The sequence below is a fragment of the Astatotilapia calliptera genome, chromosome 12, assembly GCF_900246225.1.
Source record: "Astatotilapia calliptera chromosome 12, fAstCal1.2, whole genome shotgun sequence".
Classification (NCBI taxonomy): Eukaryota; Metazoa; Chordata; class Actinopteri; order Cichliformes; family Cichlidae; genus Astatotilapia; species Astatotilapia calliptera.
In genome coordinates this window covers 19,380,092-19,395,375 of record NC_039313.1, presented here as the reverse complement: position 1 = coordinate 19,395,375, position 15,284 = coordinate 19,380,092, and the positions used below count along the sequence as shown (strand labels likewise).

Genomic DNA, 15,284 nt, shown 5'->3' with positions numbered 1-15,284 from the left:
CACACACACACACACACACACACACACACACACACACACACACACACACAAAGGAGCGCTGAAGGCTGGCAGCAGAAGAGATGAACTTTGACCCTGCTGGACATTCAGAAGTCGAGGTGATAGCTGAACTCCACAGTTGTATAAGCCCTAGTGTCTGTGTGTGTTCGTGTGTGTATGCTGTGTGTTTCTGCCTGTGTGTGTGTGCTGTATTGTTTGTTTGTGAGAGTGGGTCAGGGTTGAGACAACTGGAGTCTGGCCTTTGCTTTCTTAGCCTCAGGGCTGGATTTGGTGTCTGTGTACGCGCATGTGTGTGTGTGTTTGTGTTGACCATTTGGTTGGAACTGTAGCTAATTTCTCAATCAGACACACACATACCATCTTCTCAATCTGTCCTAAAGGTCAAGACCTATTCATTCACTATTGTATCCAGTCTCAGTGGGTTGCTTTTCCTCTTAAGTCTGATGCAGGGCAGCAATAATAGGCAGTCTAGCTGAAGGTACATTTTAATAAAGACCTGAGGCAACTACACTTAAAGAAATGCCAGTGGGTCACTTAGGCAGCATCTGCCAGTGAACATGAAGGCATTTTGTGTTGCCTTTTTTTTCTGGCAAATATATTTTTATATTTTCCAAAAACAAAACAAACCCAAAACAAAACAAACATATCAGGTTCTGTCTTTTAAAGATACAGCTGATAGGCTTCAGCCTTTTTCAAACAGCGTGACATTACCCAACAGAGATGCACGTGAGAACTGTCTGAAGCTACAATTAAACATCAACTTCGATTAATTTAACCTGCTAGCTCTGAATTGCAAAACCTGTGATATTGCAATATTTTATTTTTTTGCATCATGCCTGTCTACATTGGGTAGTGTAGACAGGAAAGCAGGTGAGGGAAGAATGGGAAACTTGGACCTCTGCATTGGCCTTTTGCATATGGCTAATGTAGATGTTTGAACTATACCAGTATCAGTGTAACAGATATTTGATTGCACAGGTCATTTACTAGTTAAAAGGTTGGTGGTTGAATCCCCGCCTCACTCAGTCTGCACGTTCACGACCCAGCCCCAAACTGCCCCTTCGATTCTGATGTGTCCGTATAATGAAGCCTAGGTTATACTCTGTTGCAGACATGGAAATGGACATCATTCATCAGTCATTCCTGTTATACTTCTCTAAAATCTGCTGCTTGTGGTGGATTCTTGGTTGGTGCATTATAATGAAAAGTTGGCATGAACAGCTCTACGTGGTCACAAAAAACTGACAGGTCTCTGCACTGACCCTCGCACCTTCTGAAGATGTCATTTACTTTTACCAACTTACCATAATTTGCCACTGGGATCTAAGTGGACCCTAGCGGACTTTTGGACAGCAAGCCCTTAAAGGCATAGCATAAAGTACACTATAAATGTGTGTGTAAATGGCTGTGAAAAAAGTGCTTTGAGTCTTCCATTACAAGAGCTCTTTAAGTGCCAGTATGCTTACCATTTAATAATCTGGTGAATTCACAGCGAGTGACTGGTTATCCTGCCATTTGAATCCTCTAGTAAGGCAGTAATCTCACCTAAACCAGAGTATTTCTAGTAGTGAGAACATGTGCAATGTCTAAACCAATATTTGTGGTTCTCGTGTCTAAAAACCTCATATGGGTCATAAAAAGAACAAAAGTCAAACTTCCTGGAATATCATTCCTGAAATTAAAATAAGGCATAATAAGCATATGTTTACCTCACATTTGCTGTTGTTTGCTGCTGTGGCCAAAATCACTAAGTTTCACAAAGCTGTCATGGTTTTATGCCACTGGGCCATTGTTATTTTTCTCACTCTAGGGGGGCTTCAGCCTAATAGCACAACTTTCACAGACTTCCACTGTTCCATTACCAACTCGTTTTTTATAGCATCAGGATGATCCCTGTAATGTAGATATTGACTGAAAAACCAACGAGAGATCGTGTAATCTCCCTTTACTGATGACTGATCCAGGCTATAATTTTATAAAAAGCATAAAATATTTATTACTGCACTGTTGAATAGTTGTAAACTCAACTGGAAGTTATGACTTGTTTATAAAAACGTAATTGTAATACATCATTTTGACATTGTTTGCCCTTTTTTATTCATTGAGGTCTTCAAAAAGAACAGATTGCAATAAACATCAAGAGCAAACTGTATAGAAAACACACAGGCCTGAATTTGATTTGCGCGACAGCACAGCGGTTGACTGTGACTCACTTGACTGTGGGATGATCTGGAGGGCAGCCATTTTTGATGTCCTCTGCAGGCACGGATGATGTTGAGTCACAGCATCATGTGTTCCCGGTGGCTGCTTTGTTAGTGTGGCTCCATCATGCCTCTGCCTCTGTGGTTAGTCAGTGTGTGTGTGTGTCTGTCTGTGTGAGGAGGAGTGTATGCTGTGGTTTTCAGAGGAGGTCCGACAGGAATAGATGCGGATGTTTGGTGAGAGGAGTGAAGGAGACGGGGAGTCAAAGGAAGAGAAGGGAAGAAGGCGACGAGTATTGACTTTCACTGTGTCTCACTGCAAGTGTGTTTGTCAGTGAAATCTGATGGGGCCCATCAGCTGTCTGGGATGTGCCTGTCAGAAGGTTGGGGGCGTGTGTGTTTCTGAAAAAGAGGTTACAGTGTTCACAACACATAATTCGATAAAAGACATTTTGGCATTTACAAATGTTTTCATCAAATTTAGTGGATTCATCTCTACTTATTTTTTTTTTTACACTGTATTGATGTATTGTATTGCACGGATGGATACGAGAGATTCACCAAGCCGACCTTTTACAGTTGTAATCCTTCCTTTAAGATAGGTACCGATACCAAGCCACAGTCTGATAACAGCATTAAATTATTAAGCTGTTCATCACAGCCTGGAATTTCTTTCTTTTATGCATAAGGCTCAACTTCAACATTAAAAAATTTAATGTAGCAAATAAATATTTTCTGAATTGGTATTTATTAGTATCCGAGATAGGCTCCAGCCCCCACATGACTGAGAATTGGATAAACTGAAGAGGATTCATGGTATTTGAAAGCATATGAAATTAAAAGTAAATAATGTATTTGTGTTAGTCACCCGATAGATCACGCACTAGTTTCGCTTTCAGCTCAGTATGAAAGTCATCAGGCTGCTGCAAACTGCTGTTACATATGGTGATGCTCATGCTTAATTTACGGTACCGCAGTTGTGTCCTTTTGAACAGTTTTCAACCTACGCAAAAACGCTTTTGTGCCATCCTCCAAAAACCCAACACCACGCAGCATGCATGCATGAGGCTATGCCGAGCGCTAATTGGCTGCAATAGGCAAGGGAGCGACGAGCAGAAGTGCAAACAAACATCAAAGATTATACATATACAATATATATATAAATATATATATATGTAGACGAACGGTAGAGCTTTCCGTACGACCACAACAGAAGCATGTTTGAGCCCTCAGTCTGAGGGCACCGCCTTTTACTGCTCGTCACACACATTGTGTGTGAAGTGGAGCCTACTGAAGATAGTTAATGTGTAAAAATAACAGGTTATGTTACCGTAACTTTAGCAAAACCTTCCGTACAACAAGTGTTGTATGAAATATGACAGTGAGATCAAGTTTAAAAGAAAGAGGAAGCTCGCTTAACCACAAATCAAAAACTGTTGTAAAGATACAAAAGCTGTCGGTGGAGCTCCAATTAAATACCTCCACCCTGTTACACCTTTGCTTTTAGCTTCCTTCATGCTGCTTTAGTTCTCCTGCTAGCACCTGACGCACTGCTGCTAAAGCTGTAAAGCTAAACTGAATGGATCAGCTGTAGATCGTCACTGACTTCCGATTCAGTGTTTTGAATGCGGATCAGATCGATACACAATCTAAACATCGTAGAAGTGTATCGCTAAAAATTTTCAACCTAGCCCTTCCAATGTTGGCCAGGCTCTAAAACTGTTAATATTCTTCAAGTGTTTGGTTTGAAAAGATTCTGAACTTTATATAAACACATCAATGCGCTACATGTTTCACACTGAACATTCAAAAGCATGGAAGCCAGCTGCTTTTTACAGTCTTTTTCTTTCTGCCCAGTTTTATCTCTTTGCACCAGGATTTGTAAAATAATCATGCTGCACTTCTGCTGTTTATGCTCGTTGTCTCTTAAGTATGGATACAGACATGAATAAATGATATAAATGTGTCTGTCTATCCCTCTGTCTGTGTGTCTGTCCCTTGGGGCAGCTCAGACTAAACAAACAGCTGTGTTTATGAAGCAAAGAAGAGCCACAAGGGTCCTCTGTTTACTGGTCCATTTCAGCACACAGGCATACAAAATGTTCACATGCACGCACTGAAATACACACTCACGAATGCCCCGTGCTCCTCATCTTTTACCTGCCCCGCTCTGTTGCTTATTTGACCCCTGGTGTTTTCTACTCTCTCTCTTTCCCTCTTCCCCCTCTGCTCAGTGCTCGCTCGCTCTCAGACCGAGAGGAATGCCACTTTGTGTGACCTCTCACCCACACCAAGGAGGGGTGCTGCTTTAGATGAGGGAGTGAGGGGGCAGCTGCAGTCATGTGCCTGGGCTTGAAGGGAAATGCACGTACACACTCACACGCACTCACACACACATACACAGAGAGCCAGGTTTCTAGCTAGCTAAAAGACATTAATTCTGGCAGGTTTGTATATGCATACATGTAGTTGTTGTAGATGTGCTGCTCTCCTTCACCCACCTCTTTTTGTGACCATCTGAGAAAGTGTAGGATGCTGCGGTCTGTGTGTGTGTGTGTGTGTGCGAACACACGAGTGGAGTGCAGCCTCACACAAAGGCGTTATTGTTGGTGAGAGGGGGCCTGAGGGGAGGCAGGCAGTCTGATTGGTTAAGACTATTGTGTCTCACTTTGCCCATTCTCCCTGTCACTGAGGATGTCATTACGGTGGCTCTCTAACTTGTTCTCCGTCTCCTTCCTTGCCACCCCCACTCCCCCACACCCTTACAAGCCAGAGATCATCTGAGGACTTGAGATATTCACAGAAACATTCAGACCGAGCAATGAAAATGTTCCTTCGCAAACTTCAAAACTTGCCTTGCAGACACCAGAGTCCTTCTACAAGACATATATTTAGTCATCCATTAACAATTGTTTGCAGGCATTTTACATGTGACATGTGGCGTGACACGCTAAGGTGTCCTTACTCCATATGCCATGACAAGCAGAAAAAAACATACATGAAATATACACTAATACATGAGATGCATGGCTAATGTAATGTGCAATGAGTTTTTCATTTGCTTTTCTTTATCAATGTGAGTATGATATTGCAGTGTTATATAGTAATATATGCTGGATGGTAAAGAAGCGAAAAAACCTGCAGGTGATGTGGCTGCATATCGATTCACTAACCAGACAGACAACAATAACTTGCAGTGAATTATTTTTAAGTAGCTAATCAGTGAGTGGGGCTGTTACAGACTGCTGTTTGCCAGAGAGGAAGTGTTTAATCTCAGCGCAGCTTCTGTCTTGAATTACCCATCATTCCACACAGGAAGTCATCCCTAAGGACTTTGAGCAGCTCATTGGAGCTTAATTGTTTCCTGTTGTACAGAAGTGCTATGATTGGGTCATATGGTGCACAGAGTAAAGTGACCAACACAATGCGTTGGTTTTATACTATGTGCAGCAGCACATGTGCCTGTTTTGTTGTATAATTTCCTTACCCTAAAAGATGCGCTGTTCTAACAACTTTCTGTAGTCATGTTGCATCCAAAAAGCATTACACTTGTTCTAATGTTGTACATTTTCTTTGTTTTTAAACTTATGTGCTGAATGACATCTATAGATTGTTTGAACACGTACATACAGGGAACAATTTGTGGATAATTGCCATTTAAAAAAAGTCAAATGTGGTTGTTAAAGCTATTCAAAAACCGGGCACACCAGCGCCCATGCACACCATTAATGCTAATCGCAGGGATTAGATATACACTATATGTAGCATGTAAATGTGTCTGTCATTACTGAGGGGGTGAAAACCTCCAAATGCACCATAATAGCATGCTTCGGTTCAGCCAATCACGGGCTTTGTTCAGATTGAGTCATCTACCTCTGAGCGTGTCTGAAGAGAGTGTGACAAGGAGACTCTTTGGTGTTTCGCTGCTATCTTTAGGAGCACTCCAATCTGAAGGATTACTGCTGTGGACGTAGGAGGAAACATTTTACTTGAGACCTACTGCTGTGCCTTGAATGCGGCTTGTGCTTTACAGCTATCTAAAGGAAGAATACACAATAGATCGAAGGCTTGATCATGCTCAGCAGGAAGGGTACATAAAAAGGCACGTAAGAAAGAAAATACTGCAGAAAAAGTTAGCTCGAGCCCCTTTTTCCTACTGTGGCTGTAGGCTGAACGCATAGTTTTGGAATTGCAGCATTAAGTGGAGAGTGGAAGTTTTTCAATGGAGCCCAGTTTCCAAACTTTCCCACCCAAGTTTCCCAGATGAAGCTTTGTCTGGCACAGATGCCACCAGATCTGAGATAGTAAAGCACTGGCTGAGCGGGAATATGCTGAGTGAAAACAGACATGCAGACACACAAACACAATTTTAGGCAGTAGGCCTGATCCCAGTGATCCACAAACTGTCCCACCTTGACAACCCCTCCTTTTTCCTCCCATTTCTCCTCCCTCTTTTCTCTCCCCTGCTGTGGGTTGCCTCAGGCGCATGAATGGAAGTCTTTATTCCCGGGAGAACTGGTGGGAAGAACGAGAGAACGAGAAACAAGGATAAGGGGGTTGGCAAGGAGGGAGGGGGGAGGTCTGTGAGAGTGGCCACAAGATCAACACAGTGCCACAGCTCCTCTTTTCTCCTCCATCGCTTTTCCCTCCTTTTCTCTGCGCTCACCCCTCCGCCCCCTCCCTCTTCCAAACCCGCGCCTTTCTATCCCGTTTTAAGTGCTGTGGATACAAAGCCCTGTTAGTATTCATGGTGTTTGTTTGCAGAGGAACTCTGTGTGTGTGTGTGTGTGTGTGTGTGTGTGTGTGTGTGTGTGTGTGTGTGTGTGTGTGTGTGTGTGTGTGTGTGTGTGTGTGTGTGTGTGTGTGCAGACCTGTCAGAAACACAGATCACAGAGAAGCAGCGCTGTGAATGGAGCTGGGGAGAAGCGGGCGGGGTGGTGGGGTGGTAGTTCCCACAGGAGGAAAATGGTCAGCTCCAAAAAAAGGGGAAAAAGAAGAAGAAGAAAAGGACGATGGGATGAGGAGGGGGGGGGGGGGGGGGGTTAGTGCACAAGGCCACGGGGGCAGAGGGAGACAGTATGGTGTCAAAACCAAGAGAGGCTGCGTGACAAGGTGTTACAGAGAGGAAAGGAGAGGATCATATCAATCATAAGGTTTCGGAGGGGAACCAGTAGCAAACGAGTCTAGGCACCTCTCTTCTTGTTTTTCTGCTGGTCCTCTTCTTCCCTCCCTTTCTGCTGCTCTCATTCTTTTAGTTGCACCCCATTCCTTCCTCCCACTCTCTCCCTTCTCTCTCTCTCTCTCTGCCTCTCTCTCACTCTCTTTTTCTCTTTGTGTGTCTGTCTGGACAGCTGCCCAGTTCCATACACAGGGAAAAATGAAACACTCTAACCGCTGGGCGTGCAGCCAAATAAAAGGCTGCGAAAAACTATTTGAAGGGCAGCGTGTTTGTGTGCGCCTGTGTGTGTGTGTGTGTGTGTGTGTGTGTGTGTGTGTGTGTGTGTGTGTGTGTGTGTGTGCGTGCAAGGAGGTTGTGTATATGTTTGCCCCTGTATATGTGTGTGTTTATATGCGGGTCTGGTTGTGAGATTTGGGTGTGCCTGTTTAGGGTGTTCTTTCCCAGTATAATGGTGCAGCCAGGGTGCTATGTGCATGTGTGTGTGTGTGTCAGGGAGCGGGAGCAGTTCCTGAATTTCAGTTTGTTGGTGGAGAAATGAAAGGTTGCAGGAGAGGAAAAGGACAGCAGGGACCGTCATAACCCTCCCTTCACATCAAACTGGAGGATAGAAGAACACTGTGTTTTACATCCAGATTGTCATTTAAAACAGGCTGCTCAGCGTGATACATTTATACACACACACACACACACACACACACACACACACACACACACACACACACACACACACACACACACACACACACACACACACACACACACACACACTTATTTGTCAGTAAATATATGCTGACTCATTTGCAAAGTGCCTTTCAGTTGGGTGATTGCAGCACTTAGTCACATATTATCCATGACCTCCTCCTCCTGTGCTCTGACCTTATCTGATGGTTACGTCACCACCGGAAAGGAATGTACAGCTCCATATCTGCCTGCACTCAGGTGTTGGACAGCCAGCATTAAATCCATGTTGCTGCGGTGCTGATCCAGAGAAAGACATCTTAGAAAAAAGGCAGTTGACTCAGCCGTGTTGTAAACACAGCCCCAAGAGCTCCAAGGGCCCCGGGGGGAAGAAGAGTGCGTCGGATGGGTTGAGAAGCAAAGATGCTTTGGTTCGGCCCTGAGCTGGTGTTTATCGTTATGTGATCAGTAGGGGTCTTGTAGAAAGATGGCCTGTGTGGAAAAAGGTTGAAGCTTCACAGTTCTTTTTCGCTTGTGAGCTGCACACGGGTCAGAGTCCAGCGCTTATGCTCATTTCCCGACCGCTGCCCCCTGCTGCAGGTCAGCAGTAGCACAGGGAGATAATGGCTTATTCACAGAGTGCACCACAAGAGCAGGCAGTGTATAAAACAAACATTAGAAAAAAAAACTAATCTGAATCAATTTGCTTGCTTATGCAGGCTCTGGAGACCTATGAGTAACAAGTTTTTAGTGAATGGTATTGACCACCAGTGTGGTGATGAAAGGGCAATACAAAGCATGCAAGTGCAAATTTGGAGTTCTTTATGAAATGTAAATTAAAATGTGAATAAGTGAATGGTTAAGTGAGTAAGCTGACCCTGTCAGGAAAAGACAAAGAAGGAAAGTTTCACTGTGCTCACAGCAACAACAACAACAACTATGGGAGTGCCTCAGTTTGTATGGCAACTATTTGTATTTGCTTGCTGGAATATCAGACATTGCGTGTTTTTTCCCTGGAAATGCTTTGTCGAGTATAAGAGGCATAGAGGAGGGGAGACGGAGGAGAGTGGTAGAAGGGAGGAAACTAAGAACAAAAAGCTGAACTGGTGCCAGCAACCCAGCTTCAACCGGAAAAAAGTAGGAGGAGGGGGCTTTCTATTTCTTAATTTTTTTTCTTCTCTTTTGCTCTCCTGTCTCTTGTAGGAAAGGTGTCCCTCTCTTTATTATCTCTCTGTGGTTGTGTGTGTGTGTGTGTGTGTGTGTGTGTGTGTGTGTGTGTGTGTGTGTGTGTATACACATTTGGTCCCCACTGACCACATACACATTTGTGGTCAGTGGGGAAGATACATTTTCTCTGTGTGCGTAGTGTATGTCTGCCGGTCGCACTCTTAACCGCCCCCATCGCCCTGCTGTCTGTTTTTTTACCTGTGCCCTCCTTTAACCTGAAACAGCAGGTATTCTAGGACAGGTTAAATGAGAAAGCAAGTGTGTATCAGGTGTCTGTCATCTTACCCCTCTGTGGACTCACAGCGCCTCTTCTCCAGTGTCAATGTGTATACACACACACACACACACACATATACTTCACAACTGAAAGGATACCATGGCAGTGCGTTCAGGAGATAAATTTGAGGGTGCATTTACATACCTGCATTTGCTGGCTTCGTTAATCATTTACAGCGCTCAGCATTTGCGCACGTGCCCAGTATGTGTTTTCACCCATGTGTTGTGAGTGTTGTGCCTCTCAGCATTTTTGTGTGTGTGTGTGTGTTTTTGTGCTTGTGAATTCGTGCAGACTGCTTCTGGCCAATAAACAGCTTCTGCAACAAGTGTGGAAACATAATGAGTGTCACTACTTGACTACCGACAGCAGTCGGGAGAGCATAGAGAGTGATAGGGAAGCAACAGAGGAGATGAAGGCTGAACTGGATGTTAGCAGGGAAGGGAAATATATGGCACTCTTGACCTCGCAAATATGTACGCTGTCATAAAAGTGCACGATAGATTTTATTGTTGTGCGTCTGTGTGGCTGTGTATATTTATCTGTGAAGAGGAGATATCTTATCAACTGACAAGGAGCTGCTCCATCTAGACCAGATTAGCGTTTTCAAACGTGTGTAGCCGGGATTTTGAGTCTTTGAAATGTGTGCATCTACTGTATACAAGCGTGAGTGTGTGCGTGTGCACTTGCACGCCCCTGTGTACATGCTGAGAGGCAGGCCTGTGGTTAGGTTACATCTCCCTGCAGCGCAGCAGAACAGTGTCTCGTTGCGTCATACTGAGTCTGTTAATAACAGGCTAAACCACAAAGGCCATCCGCTGCTCTATTTCTCATCTTCCAGCAGTACACTGATTATGCAGCAGTGATACATTAAGCAGAGTTATGTGGGGGCAATACAGTATATTAAGGTTTAGTATTTTCTCCTTTAAGTGGACAAGTCTAACCGAGCAGAGGCTTACTTCAGATTTGTGGCGTTTCAGTGAAAGAAAATGTATATAAATTATATCTTACTTCCGGGACATATGTTGTGCACGGCGCCTTCTTGACAGCATGACACTGCAGTTATAGTTGAGAAAAGCGTATGAGAGCTGTCACAAACATAAATATGATCTGCAGTAAATAATGATGGATCTAGTGCAGGGACGCAGCTTCGCTATGCTACTGTGTTTAGTACTCAGACACCCCCAACTTGATTCCCTTAGCTCTCACAGCATGTAACATCCTTGCCACAGGAATTTAATTACTCTGTAAACAAGCCTTTTGTTCTGTTGCACACTGTTTTCTCATGCACGCGAGACGCATGAAAATCTTCAGATCTACTGCAAAAGCTGTCATATTAGAGAAAATCAGAGATGTGATAAGTGCTGACAAAAAAACGATAATATATGCTGAACTGGTTGCTGTGCTATGCACATGTTATATCTGTGGAGATAGGCCAATGTTAAGAAGACATGAAATATAGCAGTCATAGTTTTACGATCACATTATCATTATCATATCATTTGTCTATCCCTGCAGCTATATAAGGCTGTCTCATGATTGCAGTTTAAATGTAGTCACCAGTCTTTGTGTCTCTTTTTGTGTCATCCCCAGACATATGAGCGCCAGTTCAGAATGCCAGAGCAGAGAGAGGGAGGCCTGCTGCAACTACTGGGAGATAATCCTTCTCTCAAACACCAGCTTCGCAGCTCCCTCCATCCTGCACACGCACTCTCGCACACACAGCAAACGCAGCACTCCCCCACTCAGAAATTTCAACACACTCACGCACCCCAGCACCAAATCGGTACAGACTGGATCCCGTCTGCAGCACCTTCTGTGTCTCCAGCCCATCCTGCGGATTCTGAGGCAGCCAGAGACTTGGCAGCAGACAGCAGAGGCTCGTTGCTAGATCCGAGCCAAGCTTTCTCACGAACGGCGACGCAAAGTCCCTCACCTCAGCGGTCTCTGACTCCAGATCTGCAGCTGCCAGTGGTCACAGATGCCAGTATTCTCAACTTGACCTCTCTCAGCAGGTATATTTTAATTTCCTTGTGATGCATGATATCATGAACTGTGCACTGTGAATGGAATGTGAAAGTTAGAGTAGTGAAATTTAAAAGGAAGACGTTTTAATTAACTTGACACGGTGATTCAAATTAGGCAGTAAGTATTCTGCGCAGTGTTGGTGAAATACAAAACTATCCATTCTCTTCATTTTATCGCACTCATCCTAATTATTTCTCTGTGTAAATCTCTCCAGGGGGAAGGGTCTACAAGAGGTCAGTGAGCAGCTCTTTGGGAACATTAAGAGGAAGTACGGCAGGAAGGACTCCCAGAGGATGCTCTGTAATCCCCACAGTGCTGATTCACATTGGGGACAGCCAGAGAAAGGATCAGAGAGCCCAAATAATTCAGAGGAGAGGCAGAAGTACAGGCAAGAGGAGACAGCTGAGCGGTTCCATGAAGAAAGAGAGGAAAGGAGAAAAGAGGAACGAGAGCGAGCAATTGCTGGGAGGAAAGGAGACGAAGAAGACAGAGGGATGCCCATGCTGGCAGAGGAAGCGAAAGGAAGAAAGAGGCGGAGAAGGCCTTCTTTTGACGATTCGTTTTCTGTAGAGGAGCAATCTCAGCAGCGGACTCTGGACTCTGATGCAACAGAGAAGCAGCAGCCTGGGCCTTTAGAAGCCAGAGGAGCACATAAGATAGAAACTCACAAAAATGATTCTCGATTCATGAGTCAAGCTGATATCAGCGCAGAAAGGCTGGATAAAGCAGAAAGAGGAGATAAAGTTGACAAAAGAGAAAAGGGAGAGAGAGTGGACAGGGTGGAAATGGGAGAGACAGTTACAAATGGGGCTGACCAAGAGTCACATCTGAGCGCAAACAGGATGAAAAAGAACCCCTTGGGTCGTCCTAAGATCAGCGCGGACACCCTTAAACCCAGAGATCCAGCTCACAATCACATCAGCAAACCCAGTCTCAGCTTGAACCCTAGATTCCCCTGCCCAAACCCCAGCCCCAGCCCCCGGAGTAACATCAGCCCTATCCCCAGCCCCAGACCCAGGGCAAACATCAGCCCCAGTCCAAGCCCCAGATCAAGAGCCGATATGAGTCCGAGCCCAAGTCACAGCACCAGCTCTACGGCCAGTTCCAGACCGACCAAGGCCAACGACAGGTGGTCCTACCTGAAATCAAAAAGCCATGCCAGCATTACATCACCGCAGAGAGAAACCTTGGGTAGCCTCGCAACCTTATCTGACCCGCCCTCTGCTTTCCCCATTACCCCTTCCAGCCCGCTCTACACCAACACTGACAGCCTGACAGTCCACACTCCCATTAAGAGGAAACGAGGACGCCCCAAGAAACAGCCACTCCTAACTGTGGAGACCATTCACGAGGCCACTTCCACCTCACCTCCAAGCCCATTGGCCCAGGAAACCACTGCAGGGCTAAATCGTAGGAGGAAGACGCACACACTGAACACTTTAGTGCAAATGGCTTCCACGATGACCAATGCCAACAGTCTCAAACTAAAGCGTGGAAGGGGGCAATCCAGGCCAGTGAATAAGACGAAGCTTGGGAAAATGCAGAGCATTCTGAATGAAATCCTTTCAGGATCAAGTCAAAATGGCACTCTGGCTCTGAAGTCATCTTCTGCTCCTGTTACCTCAGCTATGAGTGCCATGGCATCCACCATTGAAGCTCGACTGGGAAAACAGATAAATGTGAGCAAAAGAGGAACCATCTACATTGGTAAGAAGAGAGGGCGGAAACCTCGAGCAGAAACTCAAGGCTCCACTCCTCCCAAAACCACTCGGGACAAGCCAGCATTGTCTGTCTCCACATCGAGTCTCTACGAATGCCCCGCAGTGCCTTCCTCCACCTCATCTCCCAGCTCTAGTGCTCCGTCTATAAGAGCCAGTCACTCTGATGCTGCTATGCCCAGTTTGCAGCCCATTTCAGCCTTGCCCTCTAAACCAGCAGGCAGGAGCTTTCTCACTGGGGGATGGAAATTGTCTCCTCCTCGACTTCTGGCTAATTCACCATCCCACCTGTCAGAGGGGGCGTCAGTGAAGGAGGTAACTCTGTCCCCCATCAGCGAGTCCCACAGTGAGGAGACTATTCCCAGTGACAGTGGGATTGGGACGGACAACAACAGTACCTCAGATCAAACTGAGAAGGGTCATGCCTCTCGACGAAGGTGCAGTAGACTGCTGTTATACTCCTTTACTTGCTTTATAGGCATTTTGTTCTGTATGTAATAGATTGGCACGCATTCATTTACCTGCTGTTTTAATGTGATTTATGTTGTGTTTATACAGGTACTCATTTGATCTGTGTGGGTTTGAGGCTGCGGAGGCAGCAGCTTTGGAAGCATCCAACAGAGGTGGCAGAACACGCTGCGAGCGCCAAGTAACGGCTGTCGATAACTTTCTGTCGCAGCAGGAGAAGAAGCAAAAGCATCATCGGCGGAAGAGGAAGTGCCTACAGAGTCGGGATCATCTTCATTTTCTCTCTGAACTGGACGAGGTTAGAAACACTGTAACAAATCCTGCGTGTGAGCCTTTAACAACCGCTCTAATGTACAAGCGTGCACTAAAGGGTGTTTGTTTTTCTAAATGTTTCCTCTTTCCTTCCTCCCTGTAGGTCGTGTTAAAGCTCCAGCAGTTACGAGTGTCTCACAGACGATTCACCTGCTACCCCCAGCATCCCTATCCTTCCATTTTCCGCCTCAACTTCCACCATTACTACCCTATTACCTACGACTCGTACCCTTGTGACTCCAGTTCATACCTCCGCAGGAGTGCTGATCTGAAGGCTAAGAGGAGACGCGGTCGTCCAGCCAAAGCCAGCGAGCCAATCACATCAAAGCTGCCTTTTGTTCAAGGATATGGTTATCCGCTGGCAGGGGGAAATTACTATGCAGCACCGTATGCGATGCCTTACGCTCCTCCTCTGAGTCTGGGCTACTTTCCCCCTACTCCCCCATTTTATCTGCCCCATCACTCGCTAGGACCGGCGCCCCCATCTCCCTTCATGAGACCTGCTGTGCCCCCTCCCAAGGCTTTCCACTCCAGCGGACACTCAAAAATCCAGCCTGGTGCCAAGCTTTGCACCACTAGTGGTCCACTTCAGGGGCCGTCTGTAAGGGGAGAGGGTTTGGGATCCCTGGGCAGCAGCAGCGCAGGTGGTCTTGCAGGGGTTCGTCTCCACAAGAGGAAGCACAAGCATAAACATAAGCACAAGGATGAACCTCTTCTTTCACCACGAGACCGGCAGGACCTGGGAGGGCTTTTCAGCGGAGCTAAGACCAATGCACGCCTCAGCATGCTGAGTGAGAGGAGAGACTTGGCCAGTCAGGGTCCTTCAAAGCTTCTGGACAAGCAGAGGAGCAATGGCAGAGGCTCTTCAAACCTGGGATCCAGCTTAGGGATTTTTGAGTCTGACCAGCTGTCATCACACTCTCTTGCTGACAGTCAGTTCCATTCCCTTCAGACTGGGCAGCCTAAAAAGAGCTTCATGGGCAGCTATAGTAGCCAGTCGCAGCGGTCAGAGTCAGCGTCTGACCTATTTTCGGGGTCACAAGAGGACGAGTGCGGCGGAAGGAACAGGCGGACGAGGCTCACTGTGTTTGGAGATCAGGGCTTAATGTCATTCCAAACGACGAGGCAGGAGCCAGAACAGATGAACAAGTGTCCCAGTCCCTCCCTCACTGGTAAGAGAA

At 45.9% G+C, this 15,284-nt stretch overlaps 1 protein-coding gene across 1 annotated transcript in view; it reads left to right on the top strand.

The window, feature by feature from the left end:
• Positions 1-15,284, top strand: part of setbp1 (SET binding protein 1) — a 38,313-nt gene that overhangs the window by 13,566 nt on the left and 9,463 nt on the right. Inside the window, exons 3-6 of the mRNA XM_026186341.1 lie at positions 11,171-11,592; positions 11,820-13,760; positions 13,882-14,089; positions 14,207-15,275. Coding sequence (XP_026042126.1) covers positions 11,171-11,592; positions 11,820-13,760; positions 13,882-14,089; positions 14,207-15,275 — 3,640 coding nt within the window. The remainder of the gene's footprint in view (positions 1-11,170; positions 11,593-11,819; positions 13,761-13,881; positions 14,090-14,206; positions 15,276-15,284) is intronic.